The 22,609-nt window shown below is 40.5% G+C and overlaps 2 protein-coding genes across 2 annotated transcripts; one reads left to right on the top strand and one right to left on the bottom strand.

Annotated features, from left to right (window-relative positions):
• Window positions 1–395: 395 nt before the first annotated feature.
• Window positions 396–3,329, bottom strand: LOC116200557. Its single transcript, XM_031531392.1, has one exon. The coding sequence runs from the start codon at window positions 3,327–3,329 to the stop codon at window positions 396–398; it is 2,934 nt and encodes a 977-aa protein (XP_031387252.1).
• A 10,119-nt stretch (window positions 3,330–13,448) lies between these two features.
• LOC116199008 (beta-glucosidase 12-like) lies at window positions 13,449–19,075 on the top strand. Its single transcript, XM_031529292.1, has 12 exons — window positions 13,449–13,631; window positions 13,743–13,812; window positions 15,759–15,818; window positions 16,384–16,459; window positions 16,791–16,878; window positions 17,026–17,281; window positions 17,490–17,605; window positions 17,709–17,926; window positions 18,013–18,044; window positions 18,147–18,249; window positions 18,340–18,448; window positions 18,576–19,075. Exons 2-12 carry the CDS (start codon window positions 13,759–13,761, stop codon window positions 18,745–18,747), a joined length of 1,284 nt encoding a protein of 427 aa, XP_031385152.1. The 5' UTR covers window positions 13,449–13,631; window positions 13,743–13,758; the 3' UTR covers window positions 18,748–19,075.
• The last annotated feature ends 3,534 nt before the right edge of the window (window positions 19,076–22,609 follow it).

Genomic DNA, 22,609 nt, shown 5'->3' with positions numbered 1-22,609 from the left:
GGGTTCGAATCGACGCGTCGAAGATTTGGATTCGAGTGGAGCCTGAAAATTTAAACGAGTCGTCTTAGAAATATTTAAAGCGCTGCGAATGAGTAAGAGAGAAGGAAACGAAGGAGACACGGAAATTCAAAAATGCATGTAGGGATTTCATTGAAGGTGGGAACATTGATGCCATAACAAAAACCCCTCTTCCGTCGTGTGGCTTATGACTTTGCCGACACGCGGGAAACATCGTCTACAAAGATAGCCTTACACATCGGCGATTACAGCCGAGTAGCGCGGGACTGAGGTCCAGTTGTTGAGCTCCTCATTCTCCTGCGCGAGGCGGATGTAGACCCCTGAAGGAGTCTCCTCGGTGACGGCGTATATGCCTGGCAGATCGACAAGCGCGTCGTCTAAATCCGAGGAGGTGCCGTACCGGCCTTTCCGTAGTCTCGGATGACGGAGATGGTGTCGAACGAGTGGAAGGGGAGGTTATGATCGTCCCCAATACTGATGTAGGGGACAACCGTCTCCTTATAAATCGCATAGTCCTCTTCACCTTTGACCGTGATGAGTCGCTCTTCCACGATGAACTTAAGCTTTTGGTGCAAGGTGGAAGGGACTGCGCCCGCAAAATGGATCCATGGCCTCCCGAGCAGCAAGCTGAAGGCATTGGGGATGTCGAGGACCTGGAAAGTGATGCTGAATGAACAAGGACCTACCTCGATCAAAAGGTCGATCTCTCCGTTTACTTCTCTCCGCGAGCCATCGAAGGCTCGAACCGCTGTCTTGCTCGGACGAATATGATTCAAATCCACATTCATCTGCTTCAGGGTGGAAACAGGACATACATTGAGAGCCGAACCGTTGTCAATCATGACCCGGCCCACCACGAAGTTATTGCACTTGCAGACGATGTGCAACGCCCGTGAGTGTGCGTATCCTTCGGGGGGAAGCTCGTCATCCGAAAATGAAATATTGTTGGAGAAGATCGATCCAATGGTCTCTTCAATGAGACCTAGAGCCGTCTCCTTAGGGACCTGTGCTGCCGTTAGGACCTTCAGGAGCGCTTCACGATGTGGCTCCGAACCCAAGAGAAGGGCGAGTAGTGAGATGTGGGCCGGAGACTTGCCCATTTGTTCAACAACCTTATACTCGCTTGCCTTGATGATCTTCATAAGAGCCTCGGCTTCCTCTTCGGTCACCTTCTTTTGTGGGATCGGCGTAGCTTCCGGGGCGATTCCTAATGTCACAGCAGGCGCATTTCCTTTGTTCGCGGCCTCCGGGTTTTCATACACTCGTCCCGAGCGCGTCACGCCCATGACGCTGAATTGACGCTCGAGGTTCCCGACACTCCCTTCGTAGGTCCACGGAACCTTGCTATCTTGATATGGCTCTCGTGCAGGGACATCTATCACGAATGGGGCGGGCGTGGCATCAAACCCCGCGTACCCTATACCGGTTTCCGCAGGCACATATTCGATTACGAAGGGGGCGGATGGCTCCTGCCCGGTCTCGTACTCCCCTATGGCGCAAACACTGATCATGTTAATGCTGGGTCCCGAGCTTGACCCGTGATCGGGAAAAGGATTAGCTTGCACGTTCGGAGGTTTGACGGCGTTGAACGTGAGTTGTTTGCCATCAATCATAGCTTGGATCTTCTCCCGCAGCTTCCAACAATCGTCGATGGTGTGACCGGGTGCGCCCTGATGGTACTCGCAGCGCCGACTTTGATCCTGAATGGTGGGGTCGAAATCGGGGTTAGGCACTACTGATCTAATCCTATTGCCTGCGAGGAGTTGCCGGTATATGTGGGAGAGCGGGGCCGGAAGGGGTGTGAATTGTTTGCGCCGCGGCGCGGTGCCTCGATGGTCTTGCGGGGCCGGAGCCCGTTGCACCGGCTGAGGAGTTCTCGAAGCCGGAGGCCTGCTTTGTTGGATCGGAGGAGGAACAGGGACGTAATTGTGCGAGGCCGGCAACGGAAAGGAGGCCGGCGGGGCGGAATAATATACTTGTTGCGCTGGGAGTTGCTGCTGATAATGCATCGGAGGTGGGGCATACGCCTGAGTGGTCGGTGGTGCGGGCGTGTAATTGATGGAATACTGTTGGGGGGCCTGGCGCCCTGAGTTAACGGCATTGACGGACGCGTCTCTTCCTCTCCTGTTTCCCGCGGAGGGTGTCCCAGTAGCAACCTTCTTCGAGGACTCTCTCTCTTTCTTCTCGGCCGGTCCTTCTATCTTGCCGAGCTTAACGCCAATATCGAGCTTTCTCCCGGCGTCGATAAGGTTGGAGAATGAAGACGTGTGAGCCAACAGGTGCAAGTAGTAGGCCCCTCTGAGGGTAGAGTGGAATAATTGGATCTGCTGCGCCTCACTAATCGGGGGGACATGTTTCGCCGCTCTAGCCCTCCACTTTACTGCGTAGGCCTCGAAGCCCTGATCCTCGGCCATCTCCATTGTACTGAGCTCCAACATGGTCGGAGGCGTTTCTGCACAGTACTTGTACTGGTCGATGAATTTGCCCGAAAGGTCCGTCCATGTAGGGATATCCGCGGCTTTCAGCGACATGTACCAATCGAGAGCCACTCCCGCCAAACTGTCCTGGAACGTGTGGATGACGAACTCTTCGTAGTCCCAGTACTGCAGCATCTTTCCCCTGTAGTGACGGAGATGGTGACGGGGGTCGGTCGTGCCATGGTACCTTTGGAATTCAGGCACCTTAATCTTCGCGGGTAGCCGCATACCCGGGAAAAGACTCCAATCGCAATCGCCGGCATCGAGGCGAGGGCCGCCTGATTGTAAGGCTTTGATGTTCTCTTCCATCTTCTTCAATCTCTGCTCCTGCTCAGTCCCCGTTTCCTGGAGAAAGTTTGTCGGTGGAGCTATGGGGACAGCCTGGGTTGGCGTGCCCGGTTCAGGGATGGGAATGTTTAGGGGAGGTAGAGTTGGGTAAGTAAAGCTGATGTGGGGTTGTGGAGCTTGGAATGGGAGAGGCTCGGATGTGTGAGCAGGAGCGTGGGGGCTCTGCGCCGGGAAGACCATCGGCAGAGGAGCCGCGTAAACGGGTGCCGGAACCGGTATGGACATCGGCGGCGGTATAAGAGTGGTCGGGTTCGACGGTGGGAGAGGAATGGCTGCCGGGAGAGTCATTGATGGCGGAGGGACGTTGGCTGGGAGGCCCGCCGGTGCGTGTATCGCAGGCGCTTCAATACCTTCCGGAGCATGGGTCGGCGGGACCCAAGGGTTTGGGTCGACCGTTGGCCCATACCCTGGAGGCGGAGTAGAATTCGAGGAGGTGCGGTTTGAAGCTCTGAGCAGGGCCATGAGCTCGGCCATGTCGGCGGCCATCTGATTGACCGTGCCCTTCAGTGAGGAAATGTCGCCTTCCAGTGCGACGATGCGGGCCGCACCCTCAGTAGAGGTGGACGGTGCTTGAGCTTATGGCGTTGGGACCGGTGGTGGAATTTCTCTCGAGTGTACTGGGGGTACGCTTGCAGGAGTTAGTGGTGGCAGTGCTTGAGTCATGGACGGTTGATAATAAACCGGCGTCGGTGGAGTGTTCTCCTCGGAGCTAGCAGGCTGATTGTTCTGTGCCATCTTCGATTGCAGACGAGTGAGATAACGGTGCAGCGCCAGTTATGGTTACCTGTATTAACAAGTGTGTAAATTTCTACGCAAACGAGTTACGTTCTAAAAATAAAAACGTGTGACATAATAAATAAGGGGATGACGTGCATGAGATGCATGGATTTGAAAACTAATGTTGTCACTCGCATTGATTCAAAAGGTTTCTAAGATACAATGCAATTAAAAACAAGCCCTAAGTCGTTCTTCCACCGCGCTCAGGGTGCGAGTGACTGTTGCCGTGGAGCGCACCGATTCAGGTGAGGGCTTGGTGGAGGTGTCTATCCTAAGGGGTGCGTGGACCTCCACGGGCTCTCTTCCTGAACCTCTCCAAGGCGACATTTGCTCGTGCCAGCTCCTGCTCGCGCCTCTACAGCTCGGCGCGGGCCTGGGCGAGCTCTCTCTGTAATTGCCGCTGATCCACAAGCTGCTCGTCTTTCTCTGCGACTTCCCGACGAAGGTGATCTCTCTCGGCCCTGAGGTTAGCAAGCTCTGCTTGAACGGGCACGTTCGGGGTGAGAGAAGCTCCCGTTGGTCTGTTATCTTCAGCTCGTGGAGAGTCGGCGGGATCCTCGTGTGCTGTAGGACCCCACCGATAGAAACGGAGGACATATTCCTCGGTAGCCTGGAAATCCTGTTCTTCAAGGGTTGGATGCTCGGGGAAATACGGACGCTCGATGACCACGGTTCGCCACGCGTCCAAAACCCGTTCGATGTCTCTTTGGCGATCCACGGATGTCTGATCCTCCCGCCAAGTGTGTTCGAATTTAGCCCGTGCCGTGTCCTCAGGGACTGTCTGCAGGCTGCCAAACTGCCTCATCACTCTTGCCGGAAAATATGTGGTGGACCCCGCATGACTCACGAGTGGTACTCCGTTAAAATTAGGGCACCTAAGGGCCGCGGGTCCGGGTGGCATCCACGCGGCTCGCCACTTAAAGCCCCTAGGTGGTATTTCGCGAAAAATCTTGATCCACTCGGAAACCTTGCGTTCTTCCACACGTATCAGAGATAATAACTGCGAAATGATCGACCCCGAGCGACTGAAAAACAGGACTGGCCTCACGAGACCGAAGGGGTTTGCATGACTTTGAAGCCACATTTGTAAGAGGATTAGGGACCCTTTCAACCTACGATCAGCTGTTCGTGTGATGCGGTCGAGGGACCGAATAGTCTCGGCCACTAGGCCTACCTCATACTCGCGGCCTCCGACCACTTGGAGGACGACGCTAGCTAAAGTTGCGTCTATACGATCAGCTGCGCGAGGGAATAAAAGAGTCCCAAAAATCAAAAGTAAAACTGCATGACACAAATTCTTTTGGAAAAGATCCCCTTGGACCACGCGTGATTGTGAATCGATAAAACGGAGTAGTTTCGCAGTTATTATCTCTGTACCGCCGGAATATGCGAGTTCGGCTTGCAGCGAAGACCTTTGCACCCCGAGTAGGCGCGAAACTAGTACTGGTCGAGTAGTTTGGAAATTAGGCTCCATAATTCCGTGAGTGACTGTGGTCCGGCCGATGAGGGTCCTATACTCCTCAATAGTGCGCGCGAGCTCGCTGCCCTGGATGTTGAAGACGGCGTGTGCTGGATCCCAAAACGTTATAGCAGCTCCGAGAAAATTCCAGTCTACCCGACGAGCGGACAACAGAGGCACATCTCCGACGAAGGTGGTGATGTAGTCCTGATCAATTCGGCGCAGACTTATCCATATGCGGTTGATTTCGTCCAGTGGTGGTGTGATCCTGTCGAGGCGCGGAAAGGAGGCCGGGCGCAACATCCCTTACCAAGATGAAAGGAAAATCGACTTAGGACTTATCAATGCGAGTGACACCCTAATTTTGAAAGTTATATGATGTATGCATGCGGAAATGTAAATGCCCACGGCTTAATTGAATTACAAGGTGTATGTACATGTCTCTCGAAATTGGAAAAGACTCAAATGGCGCGCAGGCCGACTCAATGGACTGTCGTTGAAGCCGAGTTGGAGGATGGCATGAAGCTCCTGCAAAATGCATGGTTTTAGTGCTACAGGGACAGTGCTACGTAAGGATGGGGGCTCTTGACTCAAGGGTGTCAATTCCTTGAAACCGAGCGGGATTCTTTTCAAGGCCTAAGCGGCAGTCGAACTGCGCGCCGTACCCCTACTTCGAACCCCTATCTAACCTATGCTCCTATTACCGGTCGTAGGACGCGACCCATAGGTACCTAGAAGCTAGTATGATATGCAATGCGTGTGCGGGAAATAAAAGTGCGTAAAGTAAATAAGCGAAAAATTACGGAAAGCGATAAATAAACAGGCAAACAAAGCAAGCGGGAACGAGCCCGAACCCTCTAAGTTTCCCCAGCGGAGTCGCTAAGCTGTGCGCACCCGAATTTCATCTCGTCGGGGCACGCGTGTGCGCGCCTATGCAACGCGGCTTGGGAGTGTCCACCATCCCGGGGACGCGCGACGGACGCACGTGAGAAGGAGTCGCCACTTGCCATTTTACGACCCGAAAGGTCGAGGGCCGGCAAGTTACCCGGGTCTAGGGGTACAGGGTACACCTAATTGCTAAGGCATATGGTCTGCGAAACCCGAGGTTCCGAATTCGGGGGTTCTGTTACATGCGAGCCTATATCTCGCATGCCCTATCGGTACTCTAACTTGTCTAGGCTTGCCATTTTTATTTAATGACCGCTTAATTAAGTTCCGCTCATCTTACGCGTTTTGACACCGTAAATTTCGAAGAAACACTCCGACCGTCCGCTCTCCGACCGGGATTCTTACATGAATAAACGTATAACATAAGTCCTTACATTGTCCTCTCAAATAAATAAAATACAAATTACAACAACTGAATCCCGGTCGAATCGCGTTCGGTTATTATTCCACTCGTGCTCACCGTGTGGTTTGAAAAGACCGAAATTGAAATTAAGATGCGCGCTCAGTATTAGGGGAATTGGACCCGTGATCTACGATTGGGGTGTTGGACCCCCTATGAATCGTGCCCTAAAGGATCAGGCTCGATCCGCATAACAAACAAGTGCAAGAATGTTAACAAGCGGACATAAATACAACAAACAATGGGGTTTTGTTATTGCCGAATTTACGTGAATTAACCAATTATTAACCGGGGTATCTTGGCATACAAATCCTACCCTAAATCAAACAAAGTGGGTACAAGGTGCGAATCGATCAAGGATCGCCTCGGGAGGGTATTTTGCATTTGGCATTATTTTTTGAGGACTTGACGTACGTGACGTCTATTGTCAAATCTTGTGTTTGTGGATTGCTTTTAGGATTATTCTATGTTATGACACTACGGTTGTTACAAGTTATTACCGAATATGGATTCCGCTCGTGAGTCCTAGAACCTAATGCCTATCCCGCTATTGCCCATTTTTGTCTTAACCAAGTATATAATTAGTCTGGTATTTGTATTTTGAGCCAATTCACCCGGACTAACTACCCGAGACTATACTAGAATAACAAAAACTCATCGATCGGATAGAGCGGGCTATGCAGATGAAGCTGCGCCTAGACAGGTAGCTCATCCCTACCCTGATATCGTAGTGTTTCTATTATTCTAACCCTAGGGGTGTCGCTAAGTTGCAAATAAACGGTTTTGCCCTTGATGCGGAAATTATTTTCAGAAAAGAGATTACGCGGTACGGGCCGCCTCGGCCTGTGACCGGCGCTAACATATCCCTTGGACCTTCCAGGGTTGTCAAGAACCCCAGAAAAACCAAAAGATCGGTTAATCTTTCCGGAAGTGATCTAAGAAGAACTTCCACGTCCCGACCTGAGTTTCCTGAAATCAGGTGAGGCCTCGAGTCAAGACGCGCAAGTCATTCCTAGACATCCATGTCACATCGAACTACGTGTCTCGACTTTTATAAAATTTGCAAGTTTTGAGAAGGGCAGCAACGCATGTTTGCAACCTATCGACGCGTGTTACCGGTTTATTACCAATTCGTACAAAATTATTAGGGCCAAGTGAATTAATTAATCGTGTGAACGTCCAATTACCCCGTTAGTGAAATTATTGATTAAATTAATTAATGTTTTGCCAAATGCTCTAAATATTCGAGTTTCGAACCGTCGAGCCGATCATTGATGGACCGTCCGATGCGAATCCTAATTCCCGATCGCCTTAGGATTTAAAAATTAATTTTAGATCGAGTTTGCATGATTAACCCGATTCATGTGAGGTTTCGATTTAAACGATAAAGCATTTTAAGCACGGATCAAGAGCATATCACCACATCAAGCACGGCGAACGTACAAATTTACATAACCGGTGCATCCATGATCATGATAAACACATACAAACATACACGCAAGCACGATATCAACGAAATCGATAAAACGACACCGATTCATGGAAAGCGGAAAATCATGCAAAGCACACACGTTATCATGCCGTATACATATAATTACAAGAATAAAATATTTAAATATGGCACACACGCTGTCGGTCGGTGATCCAAGTAGGAAAGGGCTGGATGTCTTTGGAAAATGTTCAGGACTGATTTGAAAATTCCGAAAAGTTAAAGGACTGATCTGCAAATTCCGAAAAGCTCAGGGACTGATGTGAAAATTCGAAAAGTTTAGGGACTAATGTGAAAATTCCGAAACATTCAGGGACTGATTTGAAAATTGCAAAAAGTTTAGGGACTGATTTAAAAATTCCTAAAAGTTCAGGACTGATCTGGAGATTCCGAAAAGTTCAGGGACTGATTTAAAAATTTCGAAAAGTTCAGGGACTGATTTGAAGATATTAAAATGACCGGGACTTGACTGGAAATAATTTTAAAATTCAGGGCAGATCCGAAAAATAAAAATGCGTCCTCTGTACTGAAATGAGACAAACGGAAAGTTCGTAAAATCGAGTTTGAGACAAATCCGATCACCCGCACAGCCCAATAACATTCATTTCGCATCATATTTATCCAAGTAAGCATTAATATTTAGAAGCGGAGTCCTAAACGTGCCACTAAGTTGGGGATTTACCTAGTTCGGGAGATTGGGGGTGAATCTGTAAAATAAAAAATAAAAAAAGAGAAAATTGCCGAACGAGTTGGGTCGGGCCGAGATCCGGTGGGGTGGACTAGACCAAATTGGGCCGAGTGGGCCGGACCGACTATTGGGCCGAAGGGATTCGGACTGATGGGGGGCGGACCGGGCCGGACTGGGCTCTACTGAAACGGGCTGGGCCGCTGGAGGACCGGGCTGGGCCGCCTGGTGCTGTCTGGGTTGCTGGTCTCGGCCGTCTGTTCAACCCGAAAAAAAAATGAGACGACCCGGTTAGCCAAAACACTAAAACACAGAGGGAGGCGAGGGAGCCGGGAGATATTCGGGTGTGCGGTAGAGCTGAGGGAGTCTCGGGGAGTCGAGCTCCGGGAGTAGGCGGACCGGTCTGGAGCTGAGGGAGAGTCGGGATGAGAATGAGTGAGCTGGGGTTTTCGGGAGGATCGGGCGAGCTGAGGGGCAGCGGGGTTTCGGGTACTTCGAGCTGGGGGTTCCCGAGTGAGCTGGGGAAGGCCAGGAGAATCGTGCCGTGAGCTGAGGGCGTCGGGGATCGGGAGTTGTGGGTCTACGAGGCCGGGCGTTCGGAGGTCGAGCTATGGGGGAGTTGCGAGTTCGGCTAGGAGCTGGAGGTTTTTGGCCGTGGGTGAGCTATCGGGGGAAAACTCCGGGTGAGCTGAGGGAGAGCGTGAGCTGTGGGAAATTTTTTTTTTGGTTCCTCCGTCCCGAGAGTTTTTCCGTGTTGCTGGTTTTGTTCCGGAATCGAGAGAGAGAGGGAGAGCGAGAGAGAGAGTCGGCGTTCGCGTGTCGGAAATCGTTGGCGTGTGCAGAGAAGTCGCGTGCGCAGAAGAGTTGGCGTGCGGCAGGCTCGGGTCGGATCGCAGCAGGCTCGGTTCCAACTCTGTCAGGAGGAAGAAGAAAAGGAAAAGGAAAAGAAAGAAAAGAGGAAGAAGAAGAACAGGAAAGAAAATGATGAAGGAGGAGCAGCGGTCACCGTTGCTGACTTTTTTTTTTTTTTTTTCGAATTTCAAAATCGACGCGCGTATAAATTTAAAATCTCGTCTTCTTGATCGGACGTCGGAAAAATAATTCGAGACCGCCATCACGCTCCGAAAAATTTGATAATTGATATTACACGATAAAATTATTTTCAATCTCGAATTTTGAAAATTGAAGTCGATGTACGCGAAATTCGAAAACGTCCCCAAATAGTATTATTTTTGAAAAATTATAAAATTGGTGTTAAATCAAGTAAATATCATTTTCAAAAAGTCGTGAATACTCAAGTAATTAATTTGAAATACTTCCCTCACGGGTGGCAAAAACGACGATTCTACCCCTCTGAAGCCGGTGGACCAAAATTGGGTGCTGACAAAAAGTATCTTTTTTTTTTTGTTGAAATATCAAACATTATGAAAAGGTACAAAATAATATTTTAGTTGTAAATTAATGTTGATAATAATTATGACATATAATTATATTTAATTAATATTTATAGTAAAATAAAAAATAGTTATTTTAAGTAAATAATTGTAAAGTTGAAAATAAAATAATTATGGTTTAATTTGAATGTAATTGTAAATTATAAATAACTGTAGATAAAAGTAAAAAAAATTACGAATTATTAAAAGGTAAAAAAGGGAAAGAAAAGGAAAAGAAAAAGGAAAAAAAAATAGCAGACACAAGTGAAAGGAGGGGGTTAGGGGCGGCACCCTCCGACACCGGCCACCACTCCCTCAAACTGGATTGCTGGCCTAGGGCTACGGACGACCTCATTTGGGCAATGGTGGCCAACAATGGGGCTACCACCGCTTGGATATTCCCCGAAGGGAGCCACCCCACCCCTCTGTAATTCTTCTTTGATCAAAATAGTGATTTTTTTCTTCTTCTTTTTTTGCTTTTTGCCAATCGGTTCAACCAACCAGACATGCTTATTACACTAGTCGACATTTCTAGCTGTGTCAGTGACACATCAGCAATCCTTTAAATTTGTTGAATTTTGCATGAGACCTGATGACGCGATTGAAAGATCTGTGGATAAAAATCATTTTTTTATATATTTATGGGACTAACCAAAAAAAAAACTTGTGTGCTACCGTGGCACACAATTCATCATTCCGTGGAAAATTTTGTCTTTATTCTATTTGAAATTCAATAGGAATTTTCATAAAAAAATTTCCATTGGAAATGGAAGATTTCTTATAGGAATTTTATAATCCGCCCGTCTGGTTACAAAAATATTTTTACTCTACTCCACTTAACTGTACTTATCTTCAATTCAATAACACAATTATTACTTTCCATTTTTCTTCAATTTTTTAACCAATAAATTCAATTTTTAATTCTAAATTCTCTCAACTATTCATTACTTGTTTCATAATTTAACAACACAATCATTATTTTATATCAATTATTTATTACTTTTTCATACTTTTCTCATAATTCAATAACACAATCATTACAAACCAATTAAAGTAAAAACTCAACCCTACTCAACTCTAAAACCAAACACAATAGTAAAAGGACATCTGGCAATTCAATTCCCATATCAATAGTAAATATACTTAGAAACACAAAAAATATCATTATTAATATATAAAATATCGATATTCAAAATATTCTCTCCAGTAATTGATTATATTATTAATAAAATTTATCTACCTATCTATCTATACGTAAATATATTGACTGAACTTCTTAAAATAAAATTCACCAGAAAAAAATTATAAGTTTTTAGAAAATAATATTATAGGTTTATTACTTATACAGTTTTTAGAAAAAAAAATATTATAGATTTATTACTTGTAGGTTCTATGAAATTATAAATTTTACGCCTCAACTTTGAAGGGGGAAAAAAAAAGAAATAAACGCTGTTCTTTGTAGCAGTAATATTGAAACAACCAATTCACCTAAAAATATAGAAATAACCACGAAGAATAGAATTCAACGAATTTTGCTTATTTGTCCATATTATCAATATGTTATTAGTGTAGTTTAAGAAATTTTGAAATTAAATATTTTTTTCCAAAATTACAATGAATTTCTGAAGATATGAGAGAATTTTTAAATTCAATGTGCTTAATAACCTTACAAAAAAATACCCTTAAATAACCTATAAAGAGAAACACGAAATCCCATTTTATGCACCACATTTTTATATGATATAATTATTCCCTACAGTCTAACTCCCATATGATATTTTCTATTCCTTGTATAACAGTATAAGCATATTGCCGGGTGATTATCTCTGTCTGTCTTATTAGCATTACCGAAGCACTAGAGTAAGAATTTGTTTATCGACCATGATTCACTCATATGATTATTCCATACAGTCTAACTCCTATATGATTTCTCACTCATATTTTATGATGTTTATTATGTCAATTTGACAGTATATATAGTTTTTAGCATATACTCTCTTTTTTTCAATATTCACGCATATGTTATATACGGGTTGATCAACAGGCTGGTTTTTTTCTTTTTTTTCAGGAAGCAAATATTTCCGTCTTCTTATGCCTCGAAGTATATTTCACCGGTTGGTCTTCTTTCCTTTTATTTTTTTATTTTTTGGATACAAGATTCCTTTTTAATTTTATTTTTCAAAAAGGTGCAATTTTCTATTTCCTTGAAAAGAAGCAAATAATATTTTAGCCTTCTTATCATAACTCAAAGCATAGCTCCCCTGATGTCCTTTGTTCCTTTTTCCTAATTCTCTATTTATTTCCTCAAGTAAATATGTACAGTTAACAAATATATATATATATATATATACAGTTCACAAATATATGTGTATATATATATATATATATATACATATGTTCCCTTGGGTCTTGTGCATTAATCCTATATATATATAAGTGCACAAGATCGAACGAACATTAATTACATCAGTACTCTCAAGTGATGGGGACAATGACCTACCTCGTAAAAAAAATTAGAGAGACATACAATCATGAACCTCACAAGATTAATAACTTGCCAAGTTAAGCTAACAATTCGTAAATTTCTCTCCATCCAAGCTATATACAAATATAACAAGTTCAGCTTAATTTCCTACTAACAGTCTCCAATGAATTCCCTTTTTTCGGTAGATACACGTTCTCTGACAATTGATGCAGCAAATTATAAATCATCGTTCCAATTTTGCATAATAAGTCCGGTTTCAGCAACAGCAGGTCCAGCAGTTTGCACGCTGCAAGAAAATTGTCACACAAGGACGGAACATATAGACGGAATGTGTTCTCTTTAAAACGCAGACATATGCTTAGACAGAATGGAACATATATTATTAAGACAGATTTTCTGTCGGAATCTTCCCGCCTATGAAACTCTAAAGATGGGAAATAACCTGTTTAATTTTGTTCCAACATATAGACGGAAATATCCGTCTCGATTCCGTTTCTGTAGAAGAAATACAGTCAGAATCGACGGGAGTAGAGACGGTTATGGCCGTCTATATCATGCAGTTTTCTTGTTGGATTGCTCCATATCTCTTCTTGGAAACTAAAGAGGAAAAGAAGAAATGGTTGCAAATTTCCTCTTCTATATTACAGAACATAGAGAAATAAACCTTGTCCCAAGCAACCCTACTTCCTTTTTTTTTTTATGGGTAATCATTCAAGCAACCCAACTTCTCCAATATATTCTTTGTGGCCAATCAGCGTTAAGTTTGACTAGTCTTTTCATCTTTTCGGTCTTTTAATTTCAGTTATTAACAATTATTTTCTTTTTCACATGCGAACAAACAAATATAGATTTCATTTTTTAATTCATCAGACCTTCTTTATATAAACAGAGCACATTCATATATATCTTCCATACGCACTTTCCTTCGAGAAAAAGCACAGATGAATAATTATCGAGTGGTTCTCCTTCTTCCCTTTGTCTTGGGGTTGCACATAACCAATGTAATTGGATATGATCATCAATCCTTCCCAAAGTCCTATGCCACATCGACTCTGAATCGGAGCAGTTTCCCTGCAGGTTTCGTCTTTGGAGCAGCCTCTTCTTCATACCAAGTAATGTGAATCCCGTAAACCTTGGAAAGTCCATCAGTCTGTCACCTTTGCAATGATATTCCTCTTGATTTTCATCTCACAAGTTTTTGGTTTCGGCATTTCCTTTTATAGTACGAGGGTGTAGCTAATGAAGATGGAAGAGGACCTAGCATTTGGGACAATTTCACCCACACGTACCCAGGTGCATTTTTCTCCTTTGTTATAAATAAACATTAACACCATATCTAATAAGATTAATTTTTTGAGCATATGGCGGTTGTCATGTTAAACTTCATATGGTATAGGAGCACAGCTTCGAGCACCACACACATGTATATTTTCCTTTAGATTAATTTCACGTGATAAGCCTTCAAAAGTTTTCAGCCCGTACATTGGGTGAAATAACGTTAGTCTTTTGAAACAGATAGTTGTGTGGAAAAAAAGGTTATGGTCATGTCACAGTTCACCATTATTGTCTAATATTTCCTCATTGAATCTGATTCCCAAAATGAAATTTCTTTAAGATTCATTCGGCATAAAAGGATTGGTAGGAAGATGTGATAACAAATATATATAATGGTCATACAACTGGAGGAAAAAATATATGAACACCATAATGTCTATAATTATGGCGTCTTTTGAACATCGATCCATAATAAAATTGCCAAACACTCATGTCCTAGTTTGGGAAAATACCAAGCAAAATTCAATGTGATAGTTTCATACTAATTGATGGGTAATCCTAATTTGCCAGATGATAAAGTACTAATTCATAATACAACAAATGCCTAAATGAAAATTAATCACGAAAAATAATATAATAAATTTTTTATTAGTTAATGACATTTTTATTCATTCTTTCTCTCTACATAATTATGAGAGAAGATAATGGCTGTTTATCATTGCTGGTGTTTGTAAGTATATAGAAATTATGCTCTTCTAGATGACATAAATTAATAATATACAAGTGGACAATGTTTATAGTTTCACACATCTTTTATTTGCCCCTTCTAGATGACATAAATTAATAATATACAAGTGGACAATTGATGTTGTAAGATCATTCATTATGATCTACGTAAAATTAATTTTTATTTATTCTCATATATATACTAGAAAAGTATCCGCTCCACGCATATTTAATTCAATTTTTTTAAAAAAATTATACTTGTGTTAGGTGTAACACTTTGAAGAAATATTATAATGATGTACTATATTTCTATAGTATGAGTAGTTCTTTTTTAATATGAAAATATAGTTTTTTTTTCAATTAATCATATAAGCAATGAATTTAAAAAAGACATTTATAAAATGGAAAATGATAGATAGTGGCGTGTGGGGAAACGAAAGATGGTGGAGAGTTTAGAGAAAGGAGAGAATTGTGGGAGGGAAATAGGGATGGACCGAGCGGCAGTCGCACTTTAATTTTTTTTCTTTTGATAATTCATTCAAATTTCATTAATAGAGGTGATCTTCAGGCGAAGATCACAAGAGATTTACAAAAGGATCATAAACAACACCTATAACCGCAAAAGAGTTCGCTTCTTTGGAAGCATTATAAGAAAATTTATATATTATGATCTTTTTTTTTTTATGAAAATCCTTATATTCGCTTCCCCTAAATCGGAACCATTATCATTCTATGCCTCCCTCAAAGAGGTCGCCCCCTTCGATTGAAATCCCGGGTCCATCCCTAGAGTGAAAGCTATTTGTTACGTAGTTAAAAAGGCATATAAATTTAATTACCGAAAAAATCCATATAAACTTACACATTTGACTCCAATTTCCTTTATGAGCAAAGGTTACTTGGTAATTTAAGTGGAAATTTTAGGGAAAATGAAAGTTACACGAATTACCTTCCTTCTCCTTTTATAATGGTGTAGATATTTATAACATTTAATGAATGCAATCTCCCACCTCAAAATGTTGAGCATATTCAGCATTCAACCCACTATATAAACAATCAAATATATCAATACTTTTAATAAATTTCTTCTTCGATTACATGGGATGCTCGTTGACCTAATACATGACTTGCATGATGTACAATTATGCTTTAAATTTACCTGCATCATTACACTACGTTCCATTTTGATTGCTATGCATGCATTTATGATCAAGAATTTTTGTTCATTAATTGATGTGCAGAAAAAAATAGCTGATGGGAGTAATGGAGATGTTGCTGTTGACCAATACCACAAATACAAGGTGCTATTGTCCTTCCTCAGGTTTTTTTTACCCTTTTATCGAGATATATACGACTATATTTCTAATCTTACTCTGTAATTTTTCTTTTCGATATATAGTCAGTCGTGTAGATTCAGTAAATGTGAAATAACATTGTCTAACATTTTCTATATACACACGATCCACGTACATTCTCAGCCTATTTACTGAAAATAATCCATTTAACTATTCGTTTGGCCCTGGCCGTGAAATGTAACATAGATGATATTATTAAATTAAGTTGATCTCACAGCAATACATGTGTCTTGTTTGTGGTATGTGGCTGCTTTAATATTAACCGTGGTTCTATAATCGATACTTTTATTCGTCTTATTTAATTATTCCCCTCACTTGTCTTCCTCAAATCCCTTTGTTGAAATAACAGCAAAAAACCCTATCTTTTTTTTTTGGTTCTTCATATTTATACTTTAAAATTTTCAATATAAAACTATTATCAAACGAGTATTTTATTTAGCCGCGGCTCCAACCTCCACTTGCTCATTATAATAAACATAAAGTATTTACGCTGAAATTGAACGATGTACAGGAAGATGTCGGCATCATGAAGGAGATGGGTTTAGATGCTTATAGATTTTCAATCTCATGGTCCCGAATATTACCAAGTAAGATTACAATCTTAACTACTAGCTTATATACCGAAAATATATATTTGTATATAAATAATATATAAATCAGCCTTTTTTTTTTCTCCTGATGTATTTCTGCAGAATTTTTTTGGCTGACTAAAACAACCCTGTTATTGCGGATGGCAAATTAAGTGGAGGTGTCAACCCTAAAGGAATACAATATTACAATAACCTTATCAATGAGCTCCTAGCCCATGGTTGATCTAATTAATTAGCTGTTATAACTTAATTAATAATAATCAAATTTTCATCCTATGTCAACGCACATATAACGTTGCTTTGAATCTATTTTGTAAATGAAACACAGGAATTCAACCCTATGTGACTTTATTTCATTGGGACCTTCCCCAAACTTTAGATGATGAGTATGGCGGCTTCTTGAGTCCTCGCATAGTGTAAGTTGCTAAGAATTCTACTTCATATAATTTGTAAGTTCTAAGAATTCTACTTCATATAATTGGATTATTATAAAAATCAAATGATTTAATTTGTGAGCAACTGCATACAAATATACAAGTAATGATCAATACTTGTTCATGAAGGGATGATTATCGAGATTTTGCGGATTTTTGCTTCAAAGAGTTTGGTGATCGGGTGAAGTACTGGATAACATTTAATAAGCCATGGACCTACTGTAATTTCGGCTATGCCACAGGATCATTGGCCCCCGGCCGATGTTCTGCTTGGCAAAATCTAAACTGCACTGGTGGGGATTCAGGCACTGAGCCGTATTTAGTAGCGCACCATCTACTTCTTGCACATGCATCAGCTGTTAAACTGTACAAAGAAAAATATGAGGTTCGCTTTCATTAAGAATCAGTGCCCTCCTTTTTTACCCCTTTCAAGTCATAAACATCGATCTAGCAGTAATATCCAAGAGTGGGGGCTGATCTCGCCCTCTTGTATTCATATGTCCTTACGACTGGTCAACATTGTCGAGAAAAGAGGACTTGAAGAAGTAGTTAATGACATCAATTAATCCTGCTTAACTTGGATTTTCATGCAGACATCCCAAAAGGGGGTAATCGGGATCACGCTGGTGTCTCATTGGTTTGAGCCTTACTCGAATTCAGGAAAAGATCGCAACGCTGCATTACGAGCCCTGGATTTCATGCTCGGCTGGTGGGCAGCTAAGCATTTCCCTAACACTCTTCTAAATATCACATAATAAATTCCATATAATGGGACAACTTCATTGTGAAATTTGAATAAATTTCTATTACAGGGCCTTGGACCCGCTAATATATGGCGACTACCCATATAGCATGCGCTCTCTTGCAGGGAGTAGGCTTCCTAAATTCTCGCATGAACAGTCTGCAATTGTGAAGGGGTCGTTTGATTTCAATCGAATGAACTACTACACCGCTAATTATGCAAAAGATGCCCCTCAGCTTGGAAATACAAATCCAAGCTACACAACGGATTCTGGGGCCAATCTTTCAAGTAAGACTATAAAGACGCCAATTTATTTTTAAAAAAATAAAATGGAATTACTACTTATCCTGATAAGTGTTTGAAAATTCTTGCAGCTGAGCGAAATGGAGTTCCAATCGGTGCTCCGGTTTGTAGCATCAAAGTTTTTTCATCTTGCATCATTTGATACTGAGGATATGATTTCTACAAATATAATATTACCCAGTCTATTACTCGTGATCTATGACAGGACGCGTTGAATACGTTCTTCTCTTATCCAAAGGGAATACGGAAGCTTATGCTTTATATAAAGAATAAATATGGCAATCCACTTATTTTCATCACCGAGAACGGTAGGCAAATTCAAGATATAGAGGCATTTCATCCTATTCTCTCGAAACTGTTTAACTAAATTTCTGTTTGTTATCGTTCTCTAAAATCAGGAGTCGATGAGTTCAACAACTCTACTCTACCACTCAAGCAACAACTATATGATCCGATGAGGATAGACTATTATTATAAGCATCTGTCCTACCTTCTGAGAGCAATCAAGTAAGCAACTTTGTTAATTAAACAATGCTCGTGACATTCCTGATGGACGCGTATTTCTGTCAGTTCATTCATTCATACCACCTAGTCCTTGAGATGATGTTGTCATAATCGACTGCGTTCTCAACAGGGAAGGTGCCAATGTGAAAGGCTACTTTGCATGGTCGTTGCTGGACAACTTTGAGTGGGGCAGTGGTTACACTGTTCGGTTCGGCATCAACTATGTAGATTACCAGAATCGACTTAAAAGATATCCAAAGTACTCAGCCTTCTGGTTCAAGAGTTTTCTCAAAAAGTACTAGCATGTGAAAGTAATATATGCATATTACAAATTAAGATAAATTACTATGATGTACTACTCAACATTATGAAATAACATTAATAAAAGAACTACCATGATGTACTTTGCCTCGCTAGCTTCTGAGGCTTTGTTGTTTTTTGACTCGTGGAAAGCTTTGTATATTTCTCGTACCAACAACTTTCTTGCCCATGATCTCGCTCATTGGGCATCACGATGTAATTTTGTTGGATCAGGCAGAAGTTCTTTCTAGGGCTTTTGAGATATAACTGACCCAAATAAATTTGTAGTTTGCTTGTATAAGTACCGTGATAAATAAAAATATAATATGATGTGACTATACAACGAGCAATTTTAATGTGCATTCTTGATTCTTTAGTTTTATATAATAGTCTGTTGAGTTGTTTCCTGCAGTTCATCCTCACGATCTATTTGTTTGGTCCATTCCGGAATTATATGAATTATTGGTTTGGGGTGGGGGGGCCGGGGCTGGTGGGAGAAATATTATTTCGTTTTTCCAGTAAGTCATACTCATATGCTTTGTGGTAGTTTATTGTGATGGGTCTCTTCGTCAATCAGGGGCTGGGGTTTGAGCTCAATAAGAAAAGATAACATTGACGCCCAAAGGATGAGGTGTTCATAGTTATTAAAAATATGAAAAACGCGCAAATAGGGCATTCCCAATGTTAAAATTCCGGGGCATTTAGCTTGAAATCTTGCAGTTGATTTGAAGCTTAATTTAATTTCAGGCTCATGGCCTGTTGATGTTGCAGAAGAATTTGTAGAACTAGCTAATGGCGGGGCATCAAATGGAGCTTAAGAAGCCCCAACGTAAAGGAAGGGCTCTTTGTACGGGCCTCCCTTACAAACCAAAAGAGCAAAAGAAGCCCAACGTCGTATAACTGCCTGGCTAAATGAAAATCAATGGCAAGCCAAATTATAGTTCTCTCTTTCGTTTGTCTTTGATGTAAAGTCAGGCAAATTTTGGGAGGTTTGGGCATTTGGTTCATTGGAATGAAATCAAGGAAGAATAGAACTGAAAAATATGGAATCGAGTACGTCCATCTACCATGACAAAAAGTCATGGAGACACATTTAAAGGTCTTGTTTGGCTTTAAAAATTTTGTTTAACTCAACTCAATTCAAATATATTTGTCTTCAATTCAACAACACAATTATTACTTTTTCATTTTTCTTTATTTTTTTAACCATTCAATTCAATTTTTAATACTAAATTCTCTCAACTATTCATTATTTTTTCCACAATTCAACAATATAATCATTACTTAATCATTACTTTCTCTCAACTATTCATTACTTTTTCATACTTTTTCGCATTTTTCTCATAATTTAATAACACAATTATTACAAACTAATTAAAACCAAAACTCAACTCAACTCAACTCAACTCAACTCAAATACCAAATGTAACCTTAATAATTTCAGTTCAATTGTTCAGTAATTTAATTCTAAATGTTTAGTACTTTTAGTACTCGTGGTCTAGTACAATTGTTTATTACTTTTAGGCTCCGTTTGTTTCGGCTAGGAAAGTGAATTCCTCATTTTCCTAAGTTTGATAACACAAAATCCTTTGGTCAGCGGGAAAATGTTTTCAATCAATCTACAAATTAAAGGAAAAACATAAGGAAAATGTTCATGTAAAAACTTTTTGATTTCATTTTCGTGGTTGCACTACTCTTTCTCTTTCTTGCCTGGGCCAATCTAACACATCTCTCCAAGCATATGGAGATGATTTTCCTAATCCCAAACATGGGAAAATAAATTACTTTTTTGGAAATTGTTTTTCATGTAAACGATTTTCCCTCGAAAAACTATTTACATGAAACAAACGGAGCGTTACTTTCAGTTCGACTGTTTAATATTTTAGTTGAAGTATTTAGTATTTGGTATAGTCCATCAAAAATAATAAAAGTATAAAACATTTGAATTGATTAAAAATCAAATTTGTTACTAAAATATAAAATTTGTCACCCCAACACTATGTCATGTTAGAATTTCTCGTAATTGGATTAAATGAGTAACTTCGGGGTTGATAAATCTTTTGATTTCCTTACTTAGTTGTAGGTGTCATTTGTAATCGTTTTTATGATTGTTTTCTTTTGCTCTTTTTTATGTTTTATTTTTAGATCTGCTCCTATTTCTAGTTGGTTATTTTTATACCTTTTGTGTATCCTTTGTGATTTTCTTGCTATTAATGAAACATGAATGATTTATTAAAAAAATATATAGTTGGATTGAATGATTGACTCATCATTAAGGGAAAAAAAAAGTTCCTTCGAATGATATGAGGTGGCAGGTGGACTGTCCTATCAGGAGTTTGACCTACAGACTGTTATCTTGTTGAGCACGATATAAAATATCAAACATTGTTAAATTATTAAAATAAACATGGGCAACGGGCTAATATACTAAATAAAGATCAATGCTGTTTTTTTTTTCTCATTTTTTCATGCTAATTACTACAGACAAAGAAAGGAGAAATAATGGTTGAGAGAAGTCTCACTGATAAAAGTCGATTCAAAATCTCTTAATCTATAGTATAGGATTCAACTTGCACTAATAGGACGCTAACAGTTCAAATTTCCGAGATTTATCGAGTGTAAATACATAATTCAAATTAACGCTTCAGATAAATATACTTGGACTACTCGCATCTTACTCATCCTGATATAAGAGTACAAGTTTCTTCGATGATTTAACGATGACTTGCAGTTTTCGGCCAATAACCCAGAAAAAAGAAAAGGAATCATAAGGAGGAAAATCAACCGATCTTGTCTTCTTTCTGCTCTATATACTTAAAAGGCTTTCGCTATTGATTTTGAGTCGATTTTGCCTCTAAAATTTAAGCGAATTTTTCAATTTCTCTTATTTGAGATGCTACATATCTTTTATATTTATCTTCAAATCATATTTTTGTTCTTCCTTCTCCTCTAAAATTGGCTGAGAAGGGGGAGGGAAGATTTCGTCTATCATCAAAGAGACGGAAAATAAAATGTATAATTCCGTCTCTTTTTCTAAGATGGATGAGGAGATGGAAAACTTCGTCTCTTAATGCTGAGACGGAAATATCTATCTCAAATTTCCGTCTCTATCCACATGAGACGAAAGTTTATTTCTCAAATTATCGTTTCCATGTATCCATATACTACTTATAGTTCGAATCTTTATTTATCCTTTTTTTCAATTTTTTCATTCCGAATCTTTTTCCTCTCCTCCTGTAAAACTCGAAAGTTTTCTAGGGTTTACACAAAAATAAATTAAAATTATTTAATCATTCGCATATTAAATGCATCAAATAAATTATTAATTCATCATATTAGTTTTATTGTTGACTGTAAATGAAATCACAAATAGTTGTATATGAATATAAATTATAAGAAAAATGTATATAAAAATTTTCAAAAATTATTAAAATAAAATTCATATATTCATTGTATATTAAAAATGTTATAGATAAAATAATAAATAAATTACAGACCAGAGATAAATAGTATTAAAAAATGTACAAACTATAGTAAGTGAAGGTGTAAAATCAGTTAGAGGCATTTAACAAATAAGCAATAGAAATATAAATATTAGTTTTAAAATGAAAATTTGTAGTTATATAACAAATATAATGTAATGCTATGCCAATAAATAAGAGTAGTCTAGGTGGTAACATGCATGCGCGTCAGGGTGAAGACCCCGATTCAAATCTCCGCGTTTGCAAAGCCAACCATAATTAGTGAGATACCCCTTGTATGGGTGATGGCACACAGAAGCCCGTGCTCCCTCCAAGTTTTGCCGACCCAATCTCTCTTTTTTTTTTTTTTACATTTTCCGGCGGACTTGGGTTTGAAGGATTG

Source organism: Punica granatum, chromosome 3 (assembly GCF_007655135.1).
Source record: "Punica granatum isolate Tunisia-2019 chromosome 3, ASM765513v2, whole genome shotgun sequence".
Lineage (NCBI taxonomy): Eukaryota > Viridiplantae > Streptophyta > Magnoliopsida > Myrtales > Lythraceae > Punica > Punica granatum.
The sequence above is the reverse complement of the archived record's forward strand: the minus strand, read 5'-3'. Positions and strand labels throughout refer to the sequence as shown.